Here is a 24,532-nt window from a genome sequence, read left to right as displayed (position 1 = left end):
ATGGGCCGTACGCCGGCCTACATCTTTGTCGTCAGGTACGTTTTCAGCTGCCTTTCCAGACCCCTGTCATCATGATGCATCGTCGCAATCAGATCGCGTAGCCCTAGCGCTGTGTGTGCGTATGCGTACAGCAGCATGACAGTATAGGCATGATGTTGATTACAGAGCTCAACTGACCTCTATTCTAGGCACGGAAACCGCCTTGACGCTGCTGACAAGAGATGGCATCTTTCGTCCCCTACACCATATGATCCTCCTCTGACGTACGGCGGCTGGCTTCAAGCCAGAGCTGTCGGCAACCAAATCTCCAGTATTCTCGAACAAGCGAAAGACGAGTACGAGACGACTTCGAAAGGCACAAAAAAGCGACGTAGATTCAAGGTAGTCATTCATAGCTCGCCATTCTTACGATGCGCTCAAACATCGATCGGCATCAGCTCTGGTCTTGCACAGACTCCCCATGAGTCGCCTCACCGTCCGAACGACATATTCGTTTCAGCAACGGGACCACCAAAACACTTTCGATCTACAATATTACGTCTGGATTCCTTTCTTGGAGAATGGCTGTCTCCCGAGTACTTCGAACAGATTACCCCACCACCTGGTGCCGCCCTCATGCTTGGAAGTGCAAAGGCCGAGCTCCTGCGACGCGAAGACTACAGTGCACTGACATCTGCGCCCGCTCCCACTCCGATGCCTCATAGAGGCTCTAATGCTTCTCTCTGGAACGGATCTCCTGCCGCCAGTCCCTCTCTTGGTCCCTTGAGATCAGGGTCTGCAGTGGAAGGTTCAACAGGGTCCGCTATGGCTGCGGCTCTAACTGGACAGCTGGCAACTCAGATGGAAAAGAAAGGCTACACAGTCCCAAAGCCGAACTATGCTATCTCGAGTTCCGGAAAGATCCCCGACGGATTCGTGGCCCACGCGCGTGACGAGTGCGTTGTGGTAGATTACCAATGGGATTCCATGAGAGCTCCACTGGATTTTGGGGATGGCGGCCAGCTTGGAGAAGAGTGGACAGACATGCACAAGAGATTTCGACGGGGTCTAAAGAAGATGGTGGACTGGTACGCTACGACTGATGCGCCTGATGAGATGGTAACGCAGGCTGCCGGAACTTCACAGAATGACACACATGACCCCTCGATTTCTGAAGACGAGGATGTAGAGACTGTTGTTATTCTTGTATCTCACGGAGCTGGATGCAATGCTCTCATCGGTGCTATTACTCATCAGCCCGTTCTTATGGATGTTGGAATTGCATCCATCACGATGGCAGTTCGAAAACAAGATGCCGACTACGACACTCTCCTGGCTGCATCAGCGAATGAAGCGCCAAACTCTGAACCCCATGTCTCTCCCCATCAGATGTACGATATTCGCATGTCTGCAAGCACAGAACATTTGCGCTCAACAACCTCGACTCCAGTCTCCTCCCGATCAACTTCAGCTGACGGTTTCCCTGCTGCTATCCGCGGCCGCAATCCCAGCATCAGCAGTACTGACGGGCCCGGCCCACTCATTGGTTCTTTCGTCTATTCCGACCCTATTATTCCCATGGGCAGCCGTAGTGCTTCGGCCAGTGCAACTGTGGGATCGTCTTTACGTCGAACTTCTGGGTCACAGCGGCCACTGAACCGAGGACCAGCTCTTGCCACGGCAACGGGCGAATCAAGCTCAAGGAGCAACTCTCCGAGCGCTAATACATCCTCGTTCGGCCTTTGGACACCTGGGCCTTCGTCTCTTAGACTGATGGATGACGGTAGTGATGATGCCTCCGACAAGGAGGACTTCGATTCTGTGCTGCCTAACTTCAGCCGTTTTAAAGGTATTCCGGAGGACAACAAGGGAGAAGCCCAAGCTTCTGCTGCCATGTCTACCTCGAACTCATTTACGCAATCATCTTTTTCTTCACGCTTTGAACTTAACTCTACAAACTCGTTATCTATGAGTTTGCCGCCCGCAGCCATCACCTCACTCTCCTCGTTCTCGTTCCCACCTAGCGGAGAGACTACTCCAAAGGCCACACCCCGAGGTCCTATTCTCTCAGCCCCTATCAGAATCAAGACAGATATCTTGCACGATTTCGACAAGCCCGCTGAAGAGCTTCATATTGGACAACTTGGAGATGGTCTGGGCGGACTGTGGGGTCTTCCTCGACCTCCTGGCGAGGCCGAACGTTTCCGCGATATGAGTCTTTCAAAACGACGTTGGACGACTACCGAGCGCGCTTAACGCTCGACTCTCTTTGATACCCTACTATACTTGCCCTTTGACAGGATGACCCAGATATCCTCTTCTCTCGAGGACTAGAGCAGAACGTTATTTATGTCTTCGCCTTATACTATTTCAGCGCGGGTTGCTTCCTGCTCGTCGTTTACTCTTACTTGCTCAACGACAGGCAGATCTGTCTTTTTACTCATGGCATCGGCGAACTGGCGGGATACTATCCACTCATGAAATGGAGCGCAGCAATGATACGCCGGACCTATTAGCATTAGGATTGATACCTAGGGAAGGGATGAATTTACAAGAACAACATGTTTCATTGAGTTGCTTAAGAGCATATTGCTTTACACTTTGGGATCTGGCGCACGGTTATTACGGCGAAAACGGCGGCAATGTATTCTGGTACGTGGGATAGCATATAGCGATACCAGGATTATAGGCACAATCGCCGTCAAGAGCCCAAGATTGCTCAAATGTATTTTGTTTAGATAGTGAACACCAACTCTCATCTTCACCACTTCATTCGGCCACTGTTCGTGACGAGCTAAGTAAAGCACTTGGTGGATGCGTGTAATTATGTTTTGATTCATCTATCCGTCACAACAGAAAGTCAATAACACGATCTAGCTGTTCATGATCTATGTGCGTAAAACAAATGATATGCCCAGCGCTCGAATTCTGCTTGAAATGCGCATCCACCGCCGATGGGAAAATACAATTCACGTCATGCCCAGCAACCAACGCCATCCATCCGCTGTGACCTTGTCCGATGGTCAACAACCCGTGTCGAAACCCTGAAAAATCCGAAAGCAAGCTTTTCCTATCTATGCCTATAACGCTTTACGTCTTCGACTTCTTTGCAATGGCATCTAGCCGAAGACCTTGTTCATGGCCTGGTGAGCCAGCTCGACACCAAGGAAAGTAGCAGCGTTGGCGGGCACAGCACGAGCAAGGGCAGGGCCAAATCCTGGGAAGAACGCCTTGACGCCACCCTTTCCGTAGAGCTCACGAACGATGCTGCCAACGGAGATGTTACCCTCCGAGGTCTGCAGACGAGACTTGACCGTATCGATGGGGAAGACAGGTATCCACATGGCAACTCCAGCGGCAGCTCCAGCGCATGTGATAGCACTGAGACTGAGCTGACCGCTGGGCTTTCCAGTGAGGGGATCAATCGGTGTCATCTTTCGCTTGATGTACTCGTAGGCGGCAAAGTAGGCAGCAGAACCGGGGCCGTCACGGGCGAGAGTAGCAGCGCTGCCGCGGAAGACGCTGCGGATACCGCCCTCCTTGTAGAGCTGGCGGACGACGTCAACGCCTCCGTTATACTTGGGCTTCTCGCCGGGAGCAAGCTGCTTCTGACCCTGGACTTGGAGGATGACCTTAATGCGCTCGAAGGGTGCTGTGATGGCGGTCATGGGAATGGCGGAGATGAAGCCGGCGGTTGAGATCTGGGCGATTGTGAGACCCTCGGCGGGGACTTCACTGACACCTCGGACGATTTGCTTGCCGAGGTCGTAACCCCAAAAGGACACAGCAACTAAGTAGCTAGGTCAGTTGACGGCATGGGGAGTTGAAAAGGGATTACAACGTACACATAGGTGTGACACCGACAAGAGGCGCGCTTACGCCAGCGTAAAGACCTCTTCGCAGGCCATCGCGAGCAATACTCTTGCGAACAACATCAATGGCAGAGGAGTAAACACCTCGCTCGGCGGTTTGAAGGCGGACCTTGACAAGATCGAAAGGATGTCCCACTACGACAGCGCAGAGACCACCGAAACCACCAGCCGCAAAGGCGCGGAGCTGCTGAGCGAGGCCAGAGGATGCGCCGGCCTTGGAGTCATCTTTTGGTTCAGGAGTGGGCGCAATGGTCTTCAGCTTGTCTACGACACGGGCCTCGATGGCGGAGTCGGGGGTATCGGCGGAGGACATTGTGAAGAGTTTGGAGGGGGAGGATGGCCGAGAAGGAGGAGACTCTGAGAGGCGAGGTGAAGGAAGGGTTTATGTTGGATTTTGACAAAATGAACCTCGGAATATGGAATGTGGAGGACGGGAGTGGGATAATAAGAGTGTGGGGTGGTCTCGGCCGAGGGGAGGGTGTAGCTTGTAACCAAGAGCTTATGATGCAAGTCAAATAGAGAGCTATAGGGATACTAAACAAGAAAGAAAAGGTGTAAACAAAAAGAGAGGGGAGGGATAGTGAGAGGTGGGAATATATTATTTAATCAAGATCTGATCGGGCACGTCACAGGCGTATTTTCTAAGCTGCTATTCGATCGGTACGAGCTTGACCTGAGGTTCTGCTATGGAGCTTCTTCACGTCTAAGTGCATCCCTTTGCTTGATTATTATCCTTTCAACAGCGAGATAAATAGTAATTGTCAACCCGAAAAAAAAAAAAACTCACTGGGTAGTAAGTAATACAGCTAGTAAATCTAATTCTCCAACTCCCCCTCGGTCTTCCGGGGCAATGATCTCTCACTCACCCCCGATCCCCGAGCCCCGGTCCCGGCTCTATTCGTTTTTTGTTGCCTCGGCTTCGGCTCGCGGGGCGCATCATGAGTCTCTGTCTCCCCCACATGGAAAAGGACCGAGTTTCGTGGGGTACCAGAGGCCGGCATATCATTCATTGCTCTGGGAAGCTGATGTCAGTTACAATGCAATGCAGTGCGCTGACTGCAGAGCATGTGGTTACACTGCTACAACAGCCCGGGCAGACGGAATTGAGTCGGGATTAGGGGCTCTGCATCTAGGGCTCAAATAAGGTCAAGTGAGGTCATACACCAGATCTTCAGGTCAGATTAGGCTCTTTCAGTTGGAGAAGAGCCCCACAGTCCCCATCTCCTGCATCTGACTATCACATGCAAAGTTGCAGACCGCAATACTTATACTCCGTACCTTTACTGGTATTATAGCCTGATCACGAGCTACAGATATAGCAAGCAAGATGTGAATAGTGATTGAAGCCTGCTCTATTGCTGGATATACACCTGTCTTACCCCTCTACTCTAAAGTTTCTGTCTCCATGATGAGAATCCAAGTAAAACCTATTATAATGATACATGTGATCCTCCACGTGCCCCATGAATGACCTTGTTGGCCAATTCCAGGCATTCATAGCCTGAGAACACCAAGACAACCCAACTGGCAACGGTATTGACCCATTTACCAGTCTCTTCTCTTTGGCGGCTACCGTTATTCCAACGTAATATCCTTCAGCAAATAAATCGACAAACACCTGTCCCTCTTTGATATAAGCAAGTCTTACACTTCGTCTCGCGACAATGCTTCTCCCCTTCACTGTACATTCCCACCTCTTTCATACTGTTCATGCCAACTTGAAACTCGACTTCTAGAATACCTTCGCTGATGTCAATGTGGGCGTTGCTGGTGGTGCTGGGATTCCTCGTCTACTGCACCAACAGCTGTTGTCTCCTTCTCGTTCAACTTGCACCACAACGTCTGCCCCTTCTCTCAAGAGATATTCGCGAACTCGATCTCGAACGTCTTCCAACGGAGCTCCTCTTGCTGCCACTACATGAACAACGCCTAATAACTTCCCACCACTAGGGCTAGCGCTGTGATCATCCCTCCAAAACTTTGGCGACGAATAGCCTACTACTCCTCGTTGATTCAGAATACCGCCTAAGCTGTTTCGAAGGTTGTACTCTGTATCCTCTGGAATGCTTAGCAGCAGCCGTTTTGCTGACGAATATACTAGCGGCTTGGATGAAAGAAAGATCAGAACAGCAATAAAGCATGAGGCCAACGGATCCCATCCGGCCCATCCCCATAAGCTCGTCAATAATGTCGATACGATGACCGACACGCTGCCCAGGGTATCGGCAAGGATATGCAAGTAAATGCCGTGCATATTCTCGTTGTCGTGGCCGTGGCCGTGGCTGTGGTCATGGTTATGACCATGATCATGGCTGTGAGAATGCCCGTGGTCGTGTCCATGGTCATGTCCGTGGTGATGGTGACCGAAGGCCATCATTCCAACCAGATTAACAAGAAGACCCAAAGTGCTCACAATAAAGAGCTCGCCTAATCGCTTTGTTTGAGTTCCCTCCCACAGCCGTTCAAAAGCCTCAAAGGCAATTTCGACACTGAGTAACCTACACCCAATAAGTTAATAACGGGCTTGCAGATGTGCCGAAAGTTACTTACATCAACAAGATACCGTTGGCGAACCCACTCAATGTCTCAATCTTGCCGAAGCCATAAGGAAATCTCTGGCTTCGCGGCCATTTGCTCAATACAGCAGCCAACAAGCCCACCATGAGCGCCACGCAATCAAAGAACATATGGATACTGTCGCTCAGTAGACCAAGCGAGTCTGTGACGTAGCCATAAAACGCCTGTACGGCCATGAACGAAAAGTTGAGCCTAGACGGAGATCTGAATTAACCAAACATTCCAGGTAAATCATGCGGTTTCTCTTACGCCATAAAGTAAAAAATACGCCTGGAATCCTTCTCGATCAAGATAGCATTCAAAATAGGAAATCTTGTTGTATACGGCAAAATCATCCGGGTGAATAATGATCTTTTGCCCTTGTCATCATCATGCGGATGGCCATGATCATGCCCATAATGATTGCTATGGTCATGATTATGTGAGTGGTTGTGAGAATGCGAATGGTCGTGGGAATGATCGTGATGGCCGTGGTCATGATGCTCGTGGGGAAATTCCGGAGGAGAATAAGTCATATTGGCCGATTCGGGACCTGGTGTAAGTATGCTCTTGCCTCCCGGTGTTCTCTCTTCTGTCCAGCCCTCCAATGTGTTTAATGGGGCTGGAGGGAGTTTCTCGCGGGCAATAGTTGCGCTTGAGTTGGACATGCGGGAGCGTCTGTGTCCATGCTTGTGGATGCTCGGGTTGTGGGAGTGCGCAGAATGGTTTCCGTTTCCATCCGCACAATCATGGCTAACATCGTGGTTATGGTCTTCGTCGGGTACTGATGGAAGGCTCCCGTTGGAGAAAGTCGATTGTCGTCTAAGGTTGTTCAACGACGATTGAGAATGACTTCGCGTGTGTGAATGCATATGGTTCTGATGCGCATGCGGCAGAGTGGAAGTCGGAAGGACGTATGAGGACGTCATGTTAGTTTATAGAACTCAGGATGGTTGCTCAAGTCAAGAGTTCGGTCCTGAATCAAGTTACGGAGACGACGCTCAATGAGGGCGGTGATCGGATATCGGCGCAAGTGTTTGCGATTTCAAAGAGAGTCCTTACACCTCCCCTAGGGCCAATCGCAACGTCATCAGCCGAGCGTAAAATTGAATTTGTGAAACGGGCGCGTCGCAAGCAGCTGTACGGTATCGGATACAGAAAGGCAAGAGAAACAGAGATCGCGGGACGTCTAGAATCCTTTTCAGAGTAGACGCGGGAGGCGTGAAGAGCCGTGGTGGTTGTGGCGGACTAGAGATAGGAGACTCCAGCACGTGGAGCTAAAAGTGACAACCCGAATGAGCAGCGATCGACGGGGAGCCAAGAGGATCAAGACCCAAGATGGAAACAGCTGAGAGAGGGAAAGGAAAGTTAATGACTCGATCGGTGGATTAGAGTCGAGCTATTTGATCCTGCTGAAGATTTGATCTTAGTCGGTGAAAGAGTTGCTAAGGCTGTTGGGTTCGCCAAGTCTTGATACCATTTTGAAGTCACTTGATTGTTGATCTGGGTTTGCTCCTTCCTGATCCTCTGATACATCATGGGTTGGTTGGCCCTCATGGCCTTGTCGTTTGGCCGGGGATTGCTAGGGGAGGGCCAGTTTTGACTGGCTGAGCGCTGGAAAGTTTGGCGTCCCCCCCTGCATGCGGTTACTTTTCCGCTAAGAGTTAGTGCATTTGATGCTCAAGCTCGCTTTTTAGGCCTAATGCTATCACACCCCGCAGCAGAGTTGCATCTCAACCCCTGAACTTCGTCTTGAGATAATCTCCCGTTGCCCGTCTGTATGCTTTGCATTATGTACACCCAGCCAGGAAGTATGAGCGCAAATAGGCTGGACAATTCTGGGTAAGTATTTAACAAAAACTAAGGTTAGGTGCTTTGTGACCACCTAGCACTACGATGCATAGTAGGAAATTGATCAGGTCTCAAAGGCATTGGATGTTTGCTTGCATCACCCAAGGTAGATTGCTTTGCTTGGCAGAGAGACATCAGCTATGACAATCAGCACCTTAATTGAGACGAATGTATTGCTCACTAGACTGCATATTCCCTCCATTACAGCATAAGAAATTTACCTTTGTTGTTTTGGATTGACGTTAGACGAGAGCAGTTGGTGATGGCTTTGAGAGTTTGAGAGTGGAATGATACACAAAGCCTTCGTTGTTCACCAGTGGGACACCTTTTTGCCCCATCAACTCTCCCTTACCTTATGCGTCAATATACTCTTTACTGATCTCTATGTTTGATCGTCTTCTAGGATCAGCTTCAATCGAGATCGCTTTGTTTTGCTATCTTGCCTTGTCTTTTTTACCGTCGGCACCTGTACATCCTGGCCTGTGGAACCTCGAATCCATTTTACCAGTGAGTGCAAGGTGGCCTTGGCCTTGGCCAACTCAACTCCAACAACGCCCATAGCTGGTTGCTGCGGGCACCACCAAAAGGATTCATATTAGTCTCGAAGACATGTTATGATTGCCGATTCATTCCTTTATTGACATGTCAGCCGCTTTTATTGTCTCCGTCTTTGCTGGCGCTCTCAGCTGTGTCTTCCTGGTATGGCTGATACGTGGTCTTGCGATCCTTATCCCTACTCGCTATCAGCATTCTCAGAAACCTGAAGATGATCATATTCAGATTCTTGTCGTCGGCGACGTCGGGCGCAGTCCTCGCATGCAATACCATGCTTTGAGTGTTGCCAAACATGGTCGAAATGTCGATATCGTGGGCTACAAAGGTATGGTTCCATCACCTGCATATCGCGACTTATGTGCACATCTTAACACTGGGTAGAAACTTCAAGACACCCCGATCTTATCGGCAATCCTCGCGTTACTATGTATGCACTCCCACCACAACCTGAGGTCCTTCAATGGGGGACATTGCCATTCTTTCTCAACATTCCTCTCAAGGTTTTATGGCAGTTCTGGGGTTTGTTCAGTACCTTGATGTACGATGCTCCTGCTGCAAAATGGATCATCATTCAAGTAAGTTGATATGATATCATACTCACAGTTCTTTTAGCTTCAAGGTAGCTGACAACCCCCCAAGAACCCTCCCTCGATTCCAACTTTTCATGTTGCACTCTTGGTTTCCTTTCTACGAGGCAGTAAGCTTGTAGTGGACTGGCATAATTATGGCTACACCATTCTGGCGCAAGGGAAGTGGTATGTTAAGCCATTGGTTCCTGTGTACCGTTGGTATGAAACCGGCTTCGGACGCTATCTAGGAGATATCAACCTTTCTGTCACCCATGCTATGGCCCGTCAGCTCAAAGAGAGGCCTTTCAACCTGAAGCGTTCTGTCCTCACACTTCATGACCGACCTGCCCAGGTGTTTCAACCTATTCTCTCTACTATAAAACGTCTGGCCTTTTTGTCTCGACTTGCAGAGACTAAAGACATTGCCAAGGATATTGTCGATGGAGCAGTGCGGCTCATCGTAAGTAGCACTTCCTGGACGCCAGACGAGGACTTTGGTCTGCTCCTGGATGCTCTCGTCTCCTATGCCAGTTCCGCCGAGGCCTCACCCATCCTAGCTATAATTACCGGTAAAGGTCCGCAAAAAGAACTCTATCTTGAAAAAATCAAGACACTCCAGGAGGGTGGTCAACTACCTGGCGTTCGTATCATAACAGCGTGGCTTTCCACCAGGGACTATGCTTCACTTCTTGCTTCGGCAGACCTTGGTATCTCGCTGCACAAGTCCAGCTCGGGCGTTGATCTTCCCATGAAGGTGGTGGACATGTTTGGTGCTGGTCTCCCCGTCGCAGCATACTCGGCTTTTGAGAGCTTCAGCGAGCTAGTCAAGGAAGGTCAAAATGGTTGTGGTTTCGAAACTTCATCAGAACTGGCGGAGATTCTCGCGAGACTTCTGAGCTTTTCGGGACAAGAGGAGCTGGCTCGTTTGAAGAAGGGTGCAGTTAGTGAGGGCTCTCTGAGGTGGGATCAGGAATGGGACCGCGTAGTTGGCAAAGTCATTGGGCTTGTTGGTGAAGAGAGCATTTAGATATTGCAACCCGAGAAGGAAAGCAGCAACGAAAATCCATCGTAAGGTTCCTGTGCAACAATAGGAAGGGTCACTATTTCACTAATGGCTCAACCGTGATGTAAAATACGTCCAAGGCTCCATGACACCGCCTGAACGCTGATGACCATCGCAAGGCGTTCCAACCACCTAACGCCAACCCACGTATGCTTCGCACTCCCATGATAGCCACATATATAGAGAACAGTCCGACTTCTAATCCTCTCCCAAGCTCTCCCTCACGCACTTTCTGCAGCGTCTTCGGAAATCCTTGTTCTTGCCCTCCCTCTCCTCGCGGAACATACGTGCAGCCTCCACATTGGCAGGGCTCTCGTCGTTGGGGCTGTGGAAAAGACTGATGGTGCTGAGAAGAATAGTTTCGGGTGTCTGGACAGGGCTCCAGCGTTCAGAGGCTGCTTCGTAGCCATATTCGTCTTCCTCGGGAGGATGGAGGATGGAAATGCAGAGCTTGCCGTTTTCGTAGATATTCGGGTGGAAAGGAATCGGGTCTTGAAATGTGAGTGAAGGTGGCATGTGAGGGTAACTCGACGGAAAGGATAGACGAGCCCGGAAGTTGCCTCCTAGAAGTCGAGGTCAGCGTATGTCAAAGGCCATGAGGGGGAAGCGAGGTTAGGCTCTGGCCGTACCGCCGTAGTATTTGCAGTCGTCGCTAATCATGAGCATCACCTCCCACTCAAAGATGTTGTTATCGTTTACGAGGCCGCATGAGATGCCTGGAATATCCTTGCCAGCCTGCATCTCTTTGAGTTGTCGCTTCAGCAACGAAGCTGCTGGAGCAGAACTAGCGGCCATGATGTCTTTGTGGACGAGGCGCTGATGAGGGTTCTAGCTTGATTGGTACTTGAGAGAAAAGTTGGACGGCGCCAGTAGAAGCTGGTGAGTTCGTATATGTATTGCAAGATCAGTCCGCAGATGCGTGATCCATTACTACCTAGGTAGGTACTTTACCTTATAGGATATCCTGGTAGAGGCGGATGGTGGGGGAGTCGTTGGGCTCTAGCTGGAAAACAGCCCCGCCTCACGGATCCCATGAACATAGTATGGATTCATTCGATACCTACCTAGCCTAAGGCAAAGTAAAGACGGTAGTGAAATAATGCGGCGCTCATTTCGCAACATTGGATGCTATGGTTTGCATCTATTGAGTCATGGAAGAAATGAGTCGCGCTTAGAATATGCATGCTGTTTCATATTGCTTTCACTTTTAATTCGTAAGGTAGTGTTGACTTCACCCACACCGACCTCTATTGTTGTTATATCTCCAACCATCTGTTTCATTCTTGACTGTTGTACGCCAACTGAACTTTTCATATAAAACCATGTTGAACGCGGGGTATCATTGAACGACCTAGATATCCATCACTTCTTCGACGTCCCAAATCCAGTAAAGCCCATTGCTGCCATCATATCGTCTTCGTCATGTTCGCCATCAACACGAACGTCCTCTCCATATTCCATCTTCACCCTTGCCTCCTCCTCCTTCTTGATCCTCTTTCTTTCATTATCCTCTCTTCTCTTCTTCCTCCGCTCTTCGGCTTCTTTCTCAGCCTCTTCTTCTCGCAACTGTAGTCGTTCGTGAAGGCTAGTCTGCTTCTCCTTCTCCAGGTCGTCTCGCCGTCGAATGTAGTACTCAATACGTTCGTGGACCTCCTCTGCCGTCGCGCGCTTGACTTCAGTCGTTTGTCCCGTATTTATCAAGTGCTGTGGCGTGTTGAGATGCTCAATGTATTGCTTGTTGTCTTTGAACGTAAGATCGCAAGGCTCACAGTAGAAACCAGCTCCACGGCCACGCTTTCCGACACCTGCACCTCCGGGGACAAGCTGCGTTTTTCCGATTTGTTGTGTGAGATCTATGACATTCCGGCGTGCTGATGTGTATGTTTCGTCGCCCGTTAGAGGCTTGTAGTATTTCTTGCCTGCAAGCTTGGCTTCATAACGCGCCTTGGACTCTTCTTTTTCTTTTGCCTCGCGTTCATTGGCTTTGGCAGCGTATTCATCGAGATCGTAGGTCTTTCGAAAATCGGTATCGCCTGATGGCGCGCCATCATAGGCGCCTTTCTTGGAGTCGGACATTGGGTTATATCAGTTTGTGAAGAGCAAAGCGTACAGGTTCTAGACTGATCATGGATGTTAAAAGTTGGGACGCGATCATAGTGGTAGAATTTATACCAAGTCTAGCCGAAAAAGAGACTGGCAAGAAAACAGCATCTAACATAAAACCACGCTCTTAAAATGCAATTTCGGTTCTTGCTTCTGCATTACAAGCTGTAATCCATCTCATTCATGCTCGCGCCGCATATGAAAGCTTTCCATTGGGTCTATAAGATATACTTATTAGCCTTGGACTTGCTCGAAACCGCAACATCGTCCCGGTGTGAAACCTGGCCCGACCCCGTGCGAATTATTCCGGGCCAGACGGGAAATGCTTTAGAGCGACAGGGGTACTTGGCATGAGGTCACAGCAAACCTTAGAAAGCGCTAAAACTACCCCGCCGCGGGGCATCTCTTTTTTTGAGTCGCGACCCAGGGACAATTTTTCACCACGAAATACTACTGCAATAAATCAGACGTAGAAGGATCGCAATGTTGTACCTCGTAGGACTTGGTCTCTCTGACGAGACAGACATTACTGTCAAGGGTCTTGAGGTCGTCAAGAAAGCCTCCAGGGTCTATCTGGAGGCTTATACTAGCATTTTGCTTGTCGAGCAATCTGTCTTGGTACATGCAACCATCCCCTAAACCCAAGAGCCAATGCTGATTATGCTAGGAATCGTACTATGGACGATCCATCACTGTAGCTGACCGTGAGATGGTCGAGTCAAACAGCGACGAGATCCTCCGAAATGCGCAGAACGAAGATGTTGCGTTCCTTGTTGTTGGAGATCCCTTCGGGTACGATCTAGTGATCCAACTTGCAGCTGTATACTGATACCTTGCAGTGCTACTACTCATACGGATCTTGTTCTTCGTGCTCGGGAACTCGAAATCCCTGTCCGAACCGTTCCCAACGCCTCCATCATGTCCGGGATTGGCGCATGCGGTCTCCAGCTCTACAACTTTGGACAAACCGTGTCCATGGTTTTCTTCACTGATACATGGAAGCCGGCATCTTTCTACGATCGGATAAAGGAGAATCGTCAAATCGGTTTACACACGCTAGTCTTGGTCGATATCAAGGTTAAGGAGCAGAGTCTCGAGAACATGGCCCGAGGTCGACTGGTCTACGAGCCTCCTCGCTACATGACTGTCGGCCAGTGTGCACAACAGATGCTAGAGATTGAAGATGAGCGTAAGGAGGGTGTCTATACCAAGGACAGTCTGGCCATTGGCGCTGCTCGCGTCGGAGGCAAGACGGAGAAGTTCGTGGCTGGTACTTTGGAGGAGCTTTGCTCTACGGACGAGGAGCTGGGGCCTCCTCTTCACAGTCTCGTCCTCCTTGGCCGAAGAACACACGAGCTGGAGCTCGACTACGTCCGGCAGTTTGCGGTTGACAAGGAGAAGTGGGATAGGCTATGGAAAGCTGAGTACGGAAAGCAGCTGTGAATGGTTGCTAATATCGTCATGAATTCGTATCGCCTTTGATAAAAGTCCTATCGTACAAGCGAGATTTGCATTATTCAGAACATTACTCTCGCGAAGCGCGCCAAGATCGCACGTCCCCTTCCGAAATCTCCCTCAATGTGTTGGGCGAAGCAGGCTTGCCAGTGACGGCGCTGGAAGCAATGTCGGCAGCGCGGCTCAGCAGATTCTTCGAAACGAGAGAATAGGTGACCGATACTGTCTTGACCCGGATGATTCCAATACGAGGATCATTCTCAGAACCATCATGGACACCGTCACCAAGATCACCAAGCCAAGCCTTGAGTGTAGGGCTGTAGTGCTTGGAAACAAGACTTCGATCTGTGCTAATACTAGCATTGCCAGCAATGGAAGCCCACTCTCCGGAGGCGTTGATGAAAGAAACGTTGACGTGAGGGTCAGCATCGAGGTCGTCGGTCTTGCCAGACTCCGTGTTGGTGTGGAAGAGAAGGTCAATGCCTCCAGTCTCCTACAATAGGGTCAGATAGAGTTTCAATCCCAATGAAGAACACACTTACTGTGGCAGCCAGTGCCATGCAGCGAGATACAAGGTTACCAGAGCCTGAGCCACGGGTGGTCATCATGCCAAACTTCTCCTTGGTAATGAAGTGGACGAGATCCTCAATCTTGGTCTGTAGGGGAACCTCCTCGGCGTTTGCCTTCTTGTAAGGATCGGCGGGGGCATCGCCAGTGTTTGCGTTAGAGAAAGACATCTTGCTTGGTTTGGTATGTGGTGGGAGTGTTTTGGGTTGTAGATGTTGATGTTTGAAGATAAGATCTGAGCTCAAGCACAAAAGTTGAAGCTTCTCCAGCAGATTTATATACCTCCTCCCAAACAAACTATTGCTTACACATCATAAGGTAGCATGCAAGCCATCATGGCACAATCGTATGCATTTCATCATCGATGTTCAGTTGACATGTAGGGCAATCGCAGCGGGGTGTTTGAGATCGAACAATAATAATGGTGACGTCAGCGTCCATGATGGGCTCCTGCACGGAGGCATGAAGCTGTTGTGTCAACAAGCCTCGCGTCATTCTACCAATCAAGGGCTCCATTGGATTTCGGTAGTATGATTTGGGGACTGGGCACAATGCTTATGTCTCAGTCACACTGGGCTTCTATTACTTCTATTTCACCCTCCTCCTTGAGAATGGGAGCCAGCACCTCATGGCCAGCCCTGGCCCAAGTAACCCATCTTTAACTCAAGGCTATTGAGATCTACTTTAGTACTTTAGGTATCTGAGTACCGAGGAGCCAAAGGAAACGAGTCTTTCCGTTGTGCTATCTTCCGTTCAATGCAGGCTGGTCAATACCGTTATGCAAAGACCCGCTCCGCTCAATACCTACACAATGCTTGTTTACGGGAGCTTGCGTTGGATTGAATATGGTTTTGCTTATTCGTAGGAAACCCTTGCCTGTGTGAGCCCTTGACTTACTGGACATGATTGTATCTGAATCATTGCGAGATCCTGAATAATACTAGGGATATCTTCGGAGAGGACGCGAGGGATAATGTGACCAATGAAACTCAAGTTGTCTCTTGGTATTCATAACATAACTGCAGTCGAATAACGATCGCTCTACCCTAGCACGATCTTCGTCAAGGAATAGCATAGCAACTCTTGTGCTACACAGCTCAAAATAGGTATATAGACAGGATATGCTATCTGTTTGTTGAAGACTTCTGATAGGAAGCTCGAATGGGGGCTTTGCTCTATCTGCAGCTACATTTCCTGTTATGGAACCCGTTCAGCTTAATGTCAGTCGAGTGAGCGGTTTACACCACTGAAAGATTGGGATATTACTACTTTGTCGCAGTGATTTCCTAGGCAATTCCCATTGACAGGTAAACGTTCGATGACGCCAGAAGATATTGTCATTGCCTTGAGATTCCCGGATGTTTTGTCTCCGTCTGCCTTACCAGTAGTACCTACCTTAGTAGTAATAGACTCCCTCTGTGGACCTTCGGAGATCTCGATCGCATGGGCTGCCACTTTTGGGGAATTTCAGTCGGCGAGCGGCAGAGACAGGTGCGACGGGTAGCACTCGCCCGGCGGTCCTTGCCTTATTAATTGTGTTGCAAGTGGTGCCTTCCTTAACCCGAGCCTATAACGTCACACAAGAAACAGCAGACTTTAGGACGGGAACTCCACTCCACCTGGCTTAAGCAACCTCAGGTAAGAACATGCCGACCAGCGACTTCCATCTCTACGCACTTCCCGTGCAACACCAGCCCTCGTCTTCCTCCATCCCAGACCATTCTGCAATCAACAAGCCAGCACAAACAGACACTGGAGGCATAGCGCCTTGGCTATTGTCAACTGCAATTCGCAAATCTGATCGAGAGACAAGCGGATAGCATTTCCCGGGCCGGTTGTGCCTTTTCCACTCTTCTTCACCTCACTTGACTACCCCAGACCGCATCACAGCAAAAAAGACAAACCCTTAATTCAGTGCCGGCGCAACAGGATTGCAGCATACCTACTTCTGCATTCTGTTCTCTGTACAAGTCTTCCTTTCAAATTCTTCATCCTCTTTCCTATTTCATTTTCGTCTACCCTGTCCATCGCCATCGACTGTACAAAGACCTACCAACCCATTTGTGGTCTTAGTTTCTGGCTGAGCTCGGGACATCTTCATTTCATTTCTGATCAACGTAGTTGTTACTCGTACACTCTCGTTGACTGGAACCTGCGATCGTTTATCCGACATTGTTCGTTCAATCAACCATCCGCATACGTCAACTATCTTTCCAAACGTGACCATGACATCAAACACCCCCGCGGTTAGTATCTCAAAGATATTCATCCTGGAGTTAGCTGACAAGTTACAGACGGCTTACCCGTGGGAATGTCGGGACAAGGAAGACCAGGCTAAGGCTGCCTTTAACCATCCTCTCCGCCGTGCAAATCAGTCTCTCGCCGAAGAGAACATGAAGCTCAAGCGTATTCTGCGCGAAAACGGCATTTCCTGGTCTTCTGTTGCTCTGAACCACATGAATCAAGACAATCCTTTGAAGCGCAAGACCCGATCTTCTATGACCGCTCAGGAGCTTGGTCATCCATACCTTCCCATGGAAGTCATTCTTCGTATTCTGAAGTTTGCTATGAAATCTCCCTTCCCAATTGTCGATCCTCTGTTCCCCCTTACACCTGAGAACATGTCTGATAAAGAGAAAACACGAGGTAACCAGATTGCCATTAATTTCCTGGCTACCTGCAGAGCTCTTCACATCGAAGGTACTCGATACCTGTGGGAGTCGAACAACTTTACTTTCACAACTCCTCAAGCTGTTCGCACCTTTGCCGAGCTTCCCGTCAAGTTTCGTCAGGGTATCACCCATGTCACCTTTCGTGTCATTGCACGATACTATGACGATCAGCCTTGTCGCCGACACAAACTGGACCGCTGTTATCATGGCGATTTAAAGAAGGACCATGTCTTGAAAGTTCAGCAACGTCCAACCGAGTCTCCTCTCGTTCGTGGTGGCTTCCGGTGCTACACTTGGAACCAGATTGTCGACTTTCTCGAGGGGCTTCGTGCACCCTTCGATCCGAGTTACCGAAACAGGAAGCAGCCACGGCCACGAATGCTGCCATCTCTTGTGTCTCTGCGCCTTGACCTGGTAAACTTTTCGGACACCCTTCTTCCCTTCTCCGGATCCGAACTTCACGATATTTGTTCTCATGAACTCGGCTGCACCCTGAACGAACTCCAAGTCACGGGCATGCCCTTTGATGATACTGGAATGAAGGCATCTGCCGAAATGAGCGGCATGCTCAAAGATGAAGGTTTGTATCTTGATGGCCCGGCTTCCTACATGGCTCACTCTAGGCATCTCCAACCTCTCTCTGGCAAGAAATGGTGCGCCCGAGTGATTCGGGCGTGGAAGCCCAAGGATGATGATGACGAAGATAGTGAAAACGATTCGGATACTGTTCATGGACACTCACACAGCCATGTCAGGCTTGGCGCTTTGCCTCCTGCCCCGACCGAAGAGGGCCATCCAACTTCAAGCCGCGACGAAGAAACAGTCATTTGGAAGCGAGTGCCGGTGTCTAGAGATATGGAGAAGCGGGATTGGGTCCAGTTTTCTCGCTCTAGTGGATACGAGATCAGCGATGTCGATTGGGACAGCGACGAGGAGGGTATCTGCCCCTGTTGCGGAGAATCCCACCCAGGCTCGTCCTTCCTGGAGATTCTAATGAATGAAGACCTTGCTGACTGAGAATCAGTATAATGATACTATGGGACATTGGCGTTGAAATTGGGGAATCGATGATGGGATTGTTACGAATTATATGTTTATGTCCGAACATGCTTAGATACCCCTACAAGCGATGAGGATGCTAATGTTTTTTGTTGTTGTTTTTAAGGAACTGGAATGGAGTCTCGGGGACAAAATGGTATGGAGAATTAGCAGGATGGGAATGGGCATCATCTCTAGACAGGACAATGGCCAATTAAGTGCCCACATAGGCAAAGGCTGCTGGGATCGAAGGTGTAACATGGAAACACTGAATATGAGTGACAGATTGACGTCTTGCGACAAGAGCAATTCGTGTATGGTCTATAGGGGTCTATGAATTCGATTGCATTATGTAACTGTGGCAAAATCATAATGGTTGATCAGATACCCGAGTCGTCTTGCTCCATCTTCATCTTGTGTGAGAAGTCATTCCATGCTTTGCAACCTTCTTCGATATCGTTGTATTCCTGGTTCGACACGAGGCTTGGGATTTCGTCTTCTCGAACAATAAATTGTAGCGAGAAGCCTTCAGCAGCATGCCAACCTATATGGCAGTGCATGAGCCACACACCTGGATTGTCGGTGAGAAATGCGATCACAAGGTGTCCTTTGGCAGGCAAAAGAGCAGTATCACGGCGTGGCGGGTTTTCTGTGTTGAGAGTGACATTTGAATCGTATGGGCCGGGGCCTTGAGCGAGAATCTGAAAATCGAATCCGTGAAGGTGGATAGGATGAGAGATATCCTGTTCTGTCTCAATAGCAAGGTAAACCCAGACATCCTTTTTGGGAACACGAATGACAGCATTAGACTTGGTGAATGAGGAGCTGTTATTGAGCTTCAGGAGGGAGGGTTCGCCCCATTCTGCGATCATCGTGGTGCTGTTAAGCGCCCATTTGATGATGCCATCTGAGTTCCAGGAGCGGTTGGCGTTCTGTATGACTTCCATTTCGGGAGGTCCAACATTGCGAGGAACGACAGGTACAATGCTCTCGTAAGGCTCATCTTGGCAATGATCTTCGTGCTTGCGTCCTTTCGTCGTTGGCGTAGTGCTGTTCGATGCATAAGATACAATACCGAGCGCATTCTGAGGGTTGACGTTTCTGGTGCAGTCAAGTTGAGGGATAGCGCGAAGCCAAAATGACGATGCCATTGAAGCTTGGTTTGCCATGACAAGAATATCCATGCGTTCACCTGGAGAATGTTAGAAGAAAGCACTGGGTAAGGAGTTGTGAGAACGGTACCGATTGCGAGGCTGATGTGGTCGGTGTCATAGGGCTCAACTGATACAAAGTCCACCGCAATGACCTTGAGAGTATGATGATCGATAGAAAACTTATATAGAGTATCAATCCCAGTGTTGATGAGACGTAGGCGATATGTCTTGCCCTCCTCGAAGTCTAATCTGAATCTCTCTCCCGTCTGGTTCTTATCGGTGTCATTTCCATGAACATTAGTGCCATTGATGAGAACATTATCCATCAGCGCAGGACCCTCTCGCTGGACATCATGTAAAAGTTGATTGACAGTCTTGTGCGACCAGTCGCTGAGCATGATAGTCCCAACATCCTCATCATAGTTAGCGCTTGCGGGACCACGAATGATCAAACCACCGTAAACACCATCATAAGTCTGGAGCCCAAAATGAGAGTGATACCACGAGGTACCATACTGGGTCGCGCGCCATCTGTATGTTACAGAGGATCCTGGTGCAACAGGGCACTGGGTAATAGCAACAACTCCATCGTGTGGGTTTGTGTAATTTTGATGAGTGCCATGGAAGTGGAAGGATGAGCCGTTGGATGAAGTCTTCAGATTACTTGTCATGTGAACAACAACATTGTCGCCCCAGTCGGCAAAGATAGTTGGCCCTTGAAAAGTTAGCTCCAATTTGGCATATAATCCAAGCCTGCATTCTCATACCTGGTATCGTTCCGTTGATAGCTTGAGCGAATCTGGGAACTCCATCTGGAGCAAAGGTTATCTCGCTGATTTCAAGCCAGTATTCTCTCGTCACACCAGTATCAGGAACAACCGAGTAGTAATCACTGTGAATATCGAATCCACACCACTGGTCTCGAGTAGTAGGTGTGTTCCCAGAACATGATCCTTGATTCTGAAACTTGGAGTTGATGGGCTCCGGCAGGGCGGTTAAGGGCGAAGCCAAAGCGATTAGAGAAATTGAAGACAGTCTGAACATTGCAAAAGATGAGTAAAGACTGATTAATGACTTCAAGCATGAGTTATCGCTATAATGCCGCGATAAATCCCTTCTTTTAAACTATTACCTCAACTCGCTAGAACGGGACTCCCGCTATTATGAAAGAGTCTCGCCTGATCACCATACGCCGCAACCGGGATCAGCGAGATAAATTCTATTCATATGAAGAACGGAAATGCTTCAGACCTCTGGGAAGTCCTTTGTTGAGAAGCCATGGCGTCGAATCGCACTTCATCGGAAGGACCGAATGTGGTGATGGCATCGGCGAATGATCGATTCTGACGAGTTGTCTCCTGGGATTCACGTGATTGAATACACAAGCCTGCAAGTAACTGTGATGTACTTTGTCATCCGTGTCAGGGGCTTGAGGAAGAGGAGCCTCAGGGCATTTGATAGGCATAGATTGCATCAGACCGGAATTGCCGACTGTCAACACGAGCTCATGAGAGTGCCATTACTAGCCTCAACTTGAACAGAATTACATCGATGTAAAGTTTTGAAGTGTTCAAGCAACGAAGACGTATGATTTGGCCCTTCCCATATGACAATATCGTCCTGAATGTCTCTGGGCTCGCCGTATCCCGAACTCGAGTGTTTTGGTCAGAGGAAAGAGATCACGTGAAACCCATCACACAATGACCTCAAGGGTTCATCTCATATAGAGAATTGTTTATTTGACATGTGACTAGCGCGAAGTCGTTGAGCGTCAAGGTGAGGCTCATTCATGTCAGTGAAGTTATGGCTCTTACCTGGACGCAAGGATCCATACCTAAGGTGACTACCTAACTAGGTACCTAGGTAGGAATGGAAGTTGATCTCCACTGGAAACTTCCCGCCAACGTCACCTGACGTCGCGACTCTCTAGGCGCTTTACGCTTTCCCTGAGCGCGCCCCTGCCTGTCGTGTCTTTGGGCGTGTGTGAACTGAAACCGCGACTCCCAATTTGATATACTTTCCTTATATTCAACATAACACTCAGGTTCGTGCAGTTCACGACTCACAACCTGCAACGAGCGGTCCCTTTTAGTTGTTGGGGATTTGAGCCCTGTTCAAGAACTACAGATTTGCTTTCATCCGCATTCAATTCACTTGTTTTAATCAAAGGGCACAATCCATCGCCAGGGATAAATTCGACGTACATAATCAAACGAACCCTTCAAGGCTTTCAGTTACCGGCGCGCATCGACAACGCTCCAGGCCTCGCGGTATATCTTCTATTCAAGCGAACCAACGCGACGATGCCCCCCAGTCTGAAGGACAAAAGCGGTCGGCTTCTGGCTTTCGCCAATGGTGGCCAGCGAACGAACGAAGCTCAATCTGGGGTGGATATCAAGCCCACGAAGTCAGAACCACCACATGACGTTCTCGCAGCTCCTATACCTCGTCCTACTAGCTATCCTCGGGAGATCACGGGGCTCGGTGGTAGGAACACCGCGCCTCCAAAACAGGACTATCCTTTCAGCCAGCCACCACCGCATCATTCACCAGTGCGCTCGGTAATATCTTCCCCAAATGGGCGGATTAAAGCAGACTCAAGTGATCGCCGGGTCGACATCTTCTCCGGTTCGCAACTTGACGAAAATTTCATGGAGTCTGGTCTCACAACTCCGCACAACGAGCCATCCGATCCCGTTAAGCTTGGGCCGGAGTTGACTCGCGATCTTAAGAAGACCATTCCATCACACCGCCTCCTTGACCGCAATCGATTTCATCGACCTCCGCCGACAAGTGACTTGTTCACTGTTGGTGACGATCTTCGTATGAACGTGGTCAGTAGGTCACAACAACACAATGTTGATCATATGGGCGATGGTTTCCAGGATGATGTAAATGTGAGGCATGGAAAACTCAATGGACATCACGGACGTGGCCGAGTTCGACCAGACTCCCCGGCACGACAGGACTCCAAAATCCCCATGCGTGAAGTGAGGATTCGAAAGTCACATTCCGGCCGATCAGAGGCCTACGACACGAATCAAGCAAGGAATATATCACCCAGGCGCCCTGAAACGCAATGGCAAACGCGCTACAGAAACGAGAGCCCCCGACAGCCGACTGTCCACCGTTTGGATGATGAAGATGCCGAGTCTGCATCTCAGGAGGAAGAGCATACAACGCCCAGGCCCAAGCCTGCCAAGCCGGTGGTTCAAAGAGCTCTCCTGGAGAGCTCGATGTCAACTACGACAAATTTCATGTCAGGCACTAGTCGCCTCGACAGAAAGCGACGTCGTCCAAGCCCTGAGTATGACGATGTGGCTCTTAACTCTATGACATTTGCCTCCCTTCGGCAACAGCCTTTCGACTTTGACCCTTCCAAGGACGGGCAAAAGGGTACTGGAGTCAATGCTGACAATTTGGAAGACAAACTTGAGCATTTTCGTCATCTAGGTGAAAAGGAACAGCATGACCTGTTTTCCAACATGTCGATGGAAAATTGGGAAACCTCGGGAGAATGGTTTGTCCATGAGTTCAGCGCACTTATGCAAAGATTGTTGGATTCGAGAAGACAGAAGCGCAAAATCATTCAGGAGTTCGAACAAGAAGCAGCCGATCGTGAAGAAGCTGTCCGTCTCAAGACACAGGCCATTGACCGAAAGCTCTCTAAGATGAAGCAGGATGGCCAGCGAGTGGTGGAGGATAAAAATGCATAGATTATGCGTGGCGTATGGACAGAGCCGGTGGTTTTTTCTTTTTCGGGAAATGAGTTTACGACCGATATGAATGCATTGTGCCGGAGTTGAGTCTGATTTGCTCGATATCAGAGCGTGAGATATCTTTGAGGTTCGCGAGGCACCCTAGAGCAGAAACAAGCTCACTTACAAGGGAATCGATTTTTTTAAAGATTCGCTACGATGGTCACATCTTTGAAGAAATAATATATAATTTCGCTGAAAACGGTTCAGGGCCGTGAATGGTTCATTAGTCTGTCGTAAAGGTTTGTTGTGTTTGGTTTGTTCGGGTGTGAGTGGAGGTGAGATGAATTGTTGTGTGCCCCCTTTTTATACTCGTCGGACATGTTTTACTTTTCTGTCGCGGCCTACTACCATCCTCAATTGACGACCTGGTCGGTTGGCGAGAACTCCTTTTCTCATCCTATCTGTATAGAGCTCATAAGCAGGATAGTAGCCGTCAACGAATTTGACCACCTCCACAGATGTCATCCCCGCTTCCGGGTCACCCCTTTCCTCACGCAAGTGATCTTCTTGCTCCAATCGCCAACCATAGACGTAGCCAAGATCCTCTGCATCGATTTGTATGAATGCGTCGAAGGAATCTGTGACGGAGCCATACTCGGCGAGCTTCTCATTTACGAATAGAAGGTCCTCAAGCTTATGTTGTTTGAGAGTTCGGTTGGGCATGTTAAGCCTCGCCTCAACATCCTCACGGGTCAGAGGACGGAAGCCTACACACCATCCCTCCAAAATGATAGCCTGGATCTTGTCCTGGCCCGGCTGATTCACAGGAAGCCATTCAGACTCTGGGAGGCGGTCACCTTTACCGCCTTTGATGGCTTTGTCGTATTTTGGCAGCTTTGTGGGCTCTCCTCTTAGTAATGCCTCAAAGAAGGTTTTGAGGAGAGGCAAGTCGTGAGTTCCTGTGCATATTAGAACCCGCCTGATCATCAAATGGTGTGATTCGACTTACCAGGCTCCCCACGATGCTGAACAAGGGCATTGTCAGGGTGAGCTTCAGCGAGGGCAACCTGATCCTGGCGAGTGAGATAGAACTCATCTATGCTACAGACAAGGGTGGGCACATGCTGGCTCTCGAGAGCCTTGCTCAATGCCTTGACAAGGGTCGACTTGCCCGCGCCCTGGATACCGTTGAGGCCGATGACAAAGGGGCGGTCGGGAGACTCTTCGCGGTGGAGTTTGAGCTGAGAGAGAATGAAAGGGAGGCAAATCTCAGTTTTGTCGTCGATGAAGTGGGGAGCCATGATTTAATCAAGATATGAATAAGCTACTGCGCATGTACAGGGCATGGGAGTGAGAACGATAGCACGGTATGGGTATTGATAGCGCAGCCATAGGAT

General features: G+C 49.4%; 12 protein-coding genes across 12 annotated transcripts; 5 read left to right on the top strand and 7 right to left on the bottom strand.

Moving 5' to 3' along the window:
• On the top strand, positions 1 to 2,235 carry FMAN_02881 (uncharacterized protein; the record flags this gene model as incomplete). Its single annotated transcript, XM_041831628.1, has 2 exons — positions 1 to 35; positions 189 to 2,235. 2 exons carry the CDS (start codon positions 1 to 3, stop codon positions 2,233 to 2,235), a joined length of 2,082 nt encoding a protein of 693 aa, XP_041682172.1.
• An 863-nt stretch (positions 2,236 to 3,098) lies between these two features.
• On the bottom strand, positions 3,099 to 4,164 carry FMAN_02880 (putative carnitine/acyl carnitine carrier; the record flags this gene model as incomplete). The annotated part of the gene is made up of 2 exons (XM_041831627.1): positions 3,099 to 3,769; positions 3,825 to 4,164. The coding sequence occupies 2 exons, from the start codon at positions 4,162 to 4,164 to the stop codon at positions 3,099 to 3,101; spliced, it is 1,011 nt and encodes a 336-aa protein (XP_041682171.1).
• A 1,419-nt stretch (positions 4,165 to 5,583) lies between these two features.
• FMAN_02879 (uncharacterized protein) lies at positions 5,584 to 7,336 on the bottom strand (the record flags this gene model as incomplete). Its single annotated transcript, XM_041831626.1, has 3 exons — positions 5,584 to 6,349; positions 6,402 to 6,620; positions 6,678 to 7,336. 3 exons carry the CDS (start codon positions 7,334 to 7,336, stop codon positions 5,584 to 5,586), a joined length of 1,644 nt encoding a protein of 547 aa, XP_041682170.1.
• A 1,564-nt stretch (positions 7,337 to 8,900) lies between these two features.
• FMAN_02878 (uncharacterized protein) lies at positions 8,901 to 10,409 on the top strand (the record flags this gene model as incomplete). The annotated part of the gene is made up of 3 exons (XM_041831625.1): positions 8,901 to 9,138; positions 9,195 to 9,388; positions 9,453 to 10,409. 3 exons carry the CDS (start codon positions 8,901 to 8,903, stop codon positions 10,407 to 10,409), a joined length of 1,389 nt encoding a protein of 462 aa, XP_041682169.1.
• A 234-nt stretch (positions 10,410 to 10,643) lies between these two features.
• Positions 10,644 to 11,240, bottom strand: FMAN_02877 (putative ubiquitin-conjugating enzyme E2; the record flags this gene model as incomplete). The annotated part of the gene is made up of 2 exons (XM_041831624.1): positions 10,644 to 11,008; positions 11,075 to 11,240. The coding sequence occupies 2 exons, from the start codon at positions 11,238 to 11,240 to the stop codon at positions 10,644 to 10,646; spliced, it is 531 nt and encodes a 176-aa protein (XP_041682168.1).
• Positions 11,241 to 11,807: 567 nt separating this feature from the next.
• Positions 11,808 to 12,521, bottom strand: FMAN_02876 (uncharacterized protein; the record flags this gene model as incomplete). The annotated part of the gene is made up of 1 exon (XM_041831623.1): positions 11,808 to 12,521. The coding sequence occupies one exon, from the start codon at positions 12,519 to 12,521 to the stop codon at positions 11,808 to 11,810; it is 714 nt and encodes a 237-aa protein (XP_041682167.1).
• A 510-nt stretch (positions 12,522 to 13,031) lies between these two features.
• FMAN_02875 (putative methyltransferase DPH5) lies at positions 13,032 to 13,991 on the top strand (the record flags this gene model as incomplete). Its single annotated transcript, XM_041831622.1, has 3 exons — positions 13,032 to 13,166; positions 13,216 to 13,340; positions 13,388 to 13,991. The coding sequence occupies 3 exons, from the start codon at positions 13,032 to 13,034 to the stop codon at positions 13,989 to 13,991; spliced, it is 864 nt and encodes a 287-aa protein (XP_041682166.1).
• Positions 13,992 to 14,073: 82 nt separating this feature from the next.
• FMAN_02874 (putative blue-light-inducible Bli-3 protein) lies at positions 14,074 to 14,740 on the bottom strand (the record flags this gene model as incomplete). Its single annotated transcript, XM_041831621.1, has 2 exons — positions 14,074 to 14,496; positions 14,546 to 14,740. The coding sequence occupies 2 exons, from the start codon at positions 14,738 to 14,740 to the stop codon at positions 14,074 to 14,076; spliced, it is 618 nt and encodes a 205-aa protein (XP_041682165.1).
• A 2,055-nt stretch (positions 14,741 to 16,795) lies between these two features.
• On the top strand, positions 16,796 to 18,259 carry FMAN_02873 (uncharacterized protein; the record flags this gene model as incomplete). The annotated part of the gene is made up of 2 exons (XM_041831618.1): positions 16,796 to 16,816; positions 16,865 to 18,259. The coding sequence occupies 2 exons, from the start codon at positions 16,796 to 16,798 to the stop codon at positions 18,257 to 18,259; spliced, it is 1,416 nt and encodes a 471-aa protein (XP_041682164.1).
• A 401-nt stretch (positions 18,260 to 18,660) lies between these two features.
• FMAN_02872 (uncharacterized protein) lies at positions 18,661 to 20,478 on the bottom strand (the record flags this gene model as incomplete). The annotated part of the gene is made up of 3 exons (XM_041831617.1): positions 18,661 to 19,472; positions 19,523 to 20,149; positions 20,202 to 20,478. 3 exons carry the CDS (start codon positions 20,476 to 20,478, stop codon positions 18,661 to 18,663), a joined length of 1,716 nt encoding a protein of 571 aa, XP_041682163.1.
• Positions 20,479 to 21,737: 1,259 nt separating this feature from the next.
• On the top strand, positions 21,738 to 23,150 carry FMAN_02871 (uncharacterized protein; the record flags this gene model as incomplete). Its single annotated transcript, XM_041831616.1, has 1 exon — positions 21,738 to 23,150. One exon carries the CDS (start codon positions 21,738 to 21,740, stop codon positions 23,148 to 23,150), a length of 1,413 nt encoding a protein of 470 aa, XP_041682162.1.
• Positions 23,151 to 23,498: 348 nt separating this feature from the next.
• Positions 23,499 to 24,436, bottom strand: FMAN_02870 (uncharacterized protein; the record flags this gene model as incomplete). The annotated part of the gene is made up of 2 exons (XM_041831615.1): positions 23,499 to 24,094; positions 24,145 to 24,436. 2 exons carry the CDS (start codon positions 24,434 to 24,436, stop codon positions 23,499 to 23,501), a joined length of 888 nt encoding a protein of 295 aa, XP_041682161.1.
• Between the last annotated feature and the right edge of the window lie 96 nt (positions 24,437 to 24,532).

The sequence above is a fragment of the Fusarium mangiferae genome (genome assembly GCF_900044065.1).
Source record: "Fusarium mangiferae strain MRC7560 genome assembly, contig: FMAN_scaffold006, whole genome shotgun sequence".
Classification (NCBI taxonomy): domain Eukaryota; kingdom Fungi; phylum Ascomycota; class Sordariomycetes; order Hypocreales; family Nectriaceae; genus Fusarium; species Fusarium mangiferae.
This window is presented reverse-complemented; position numbering and strand designations above follow the sequence as displayed.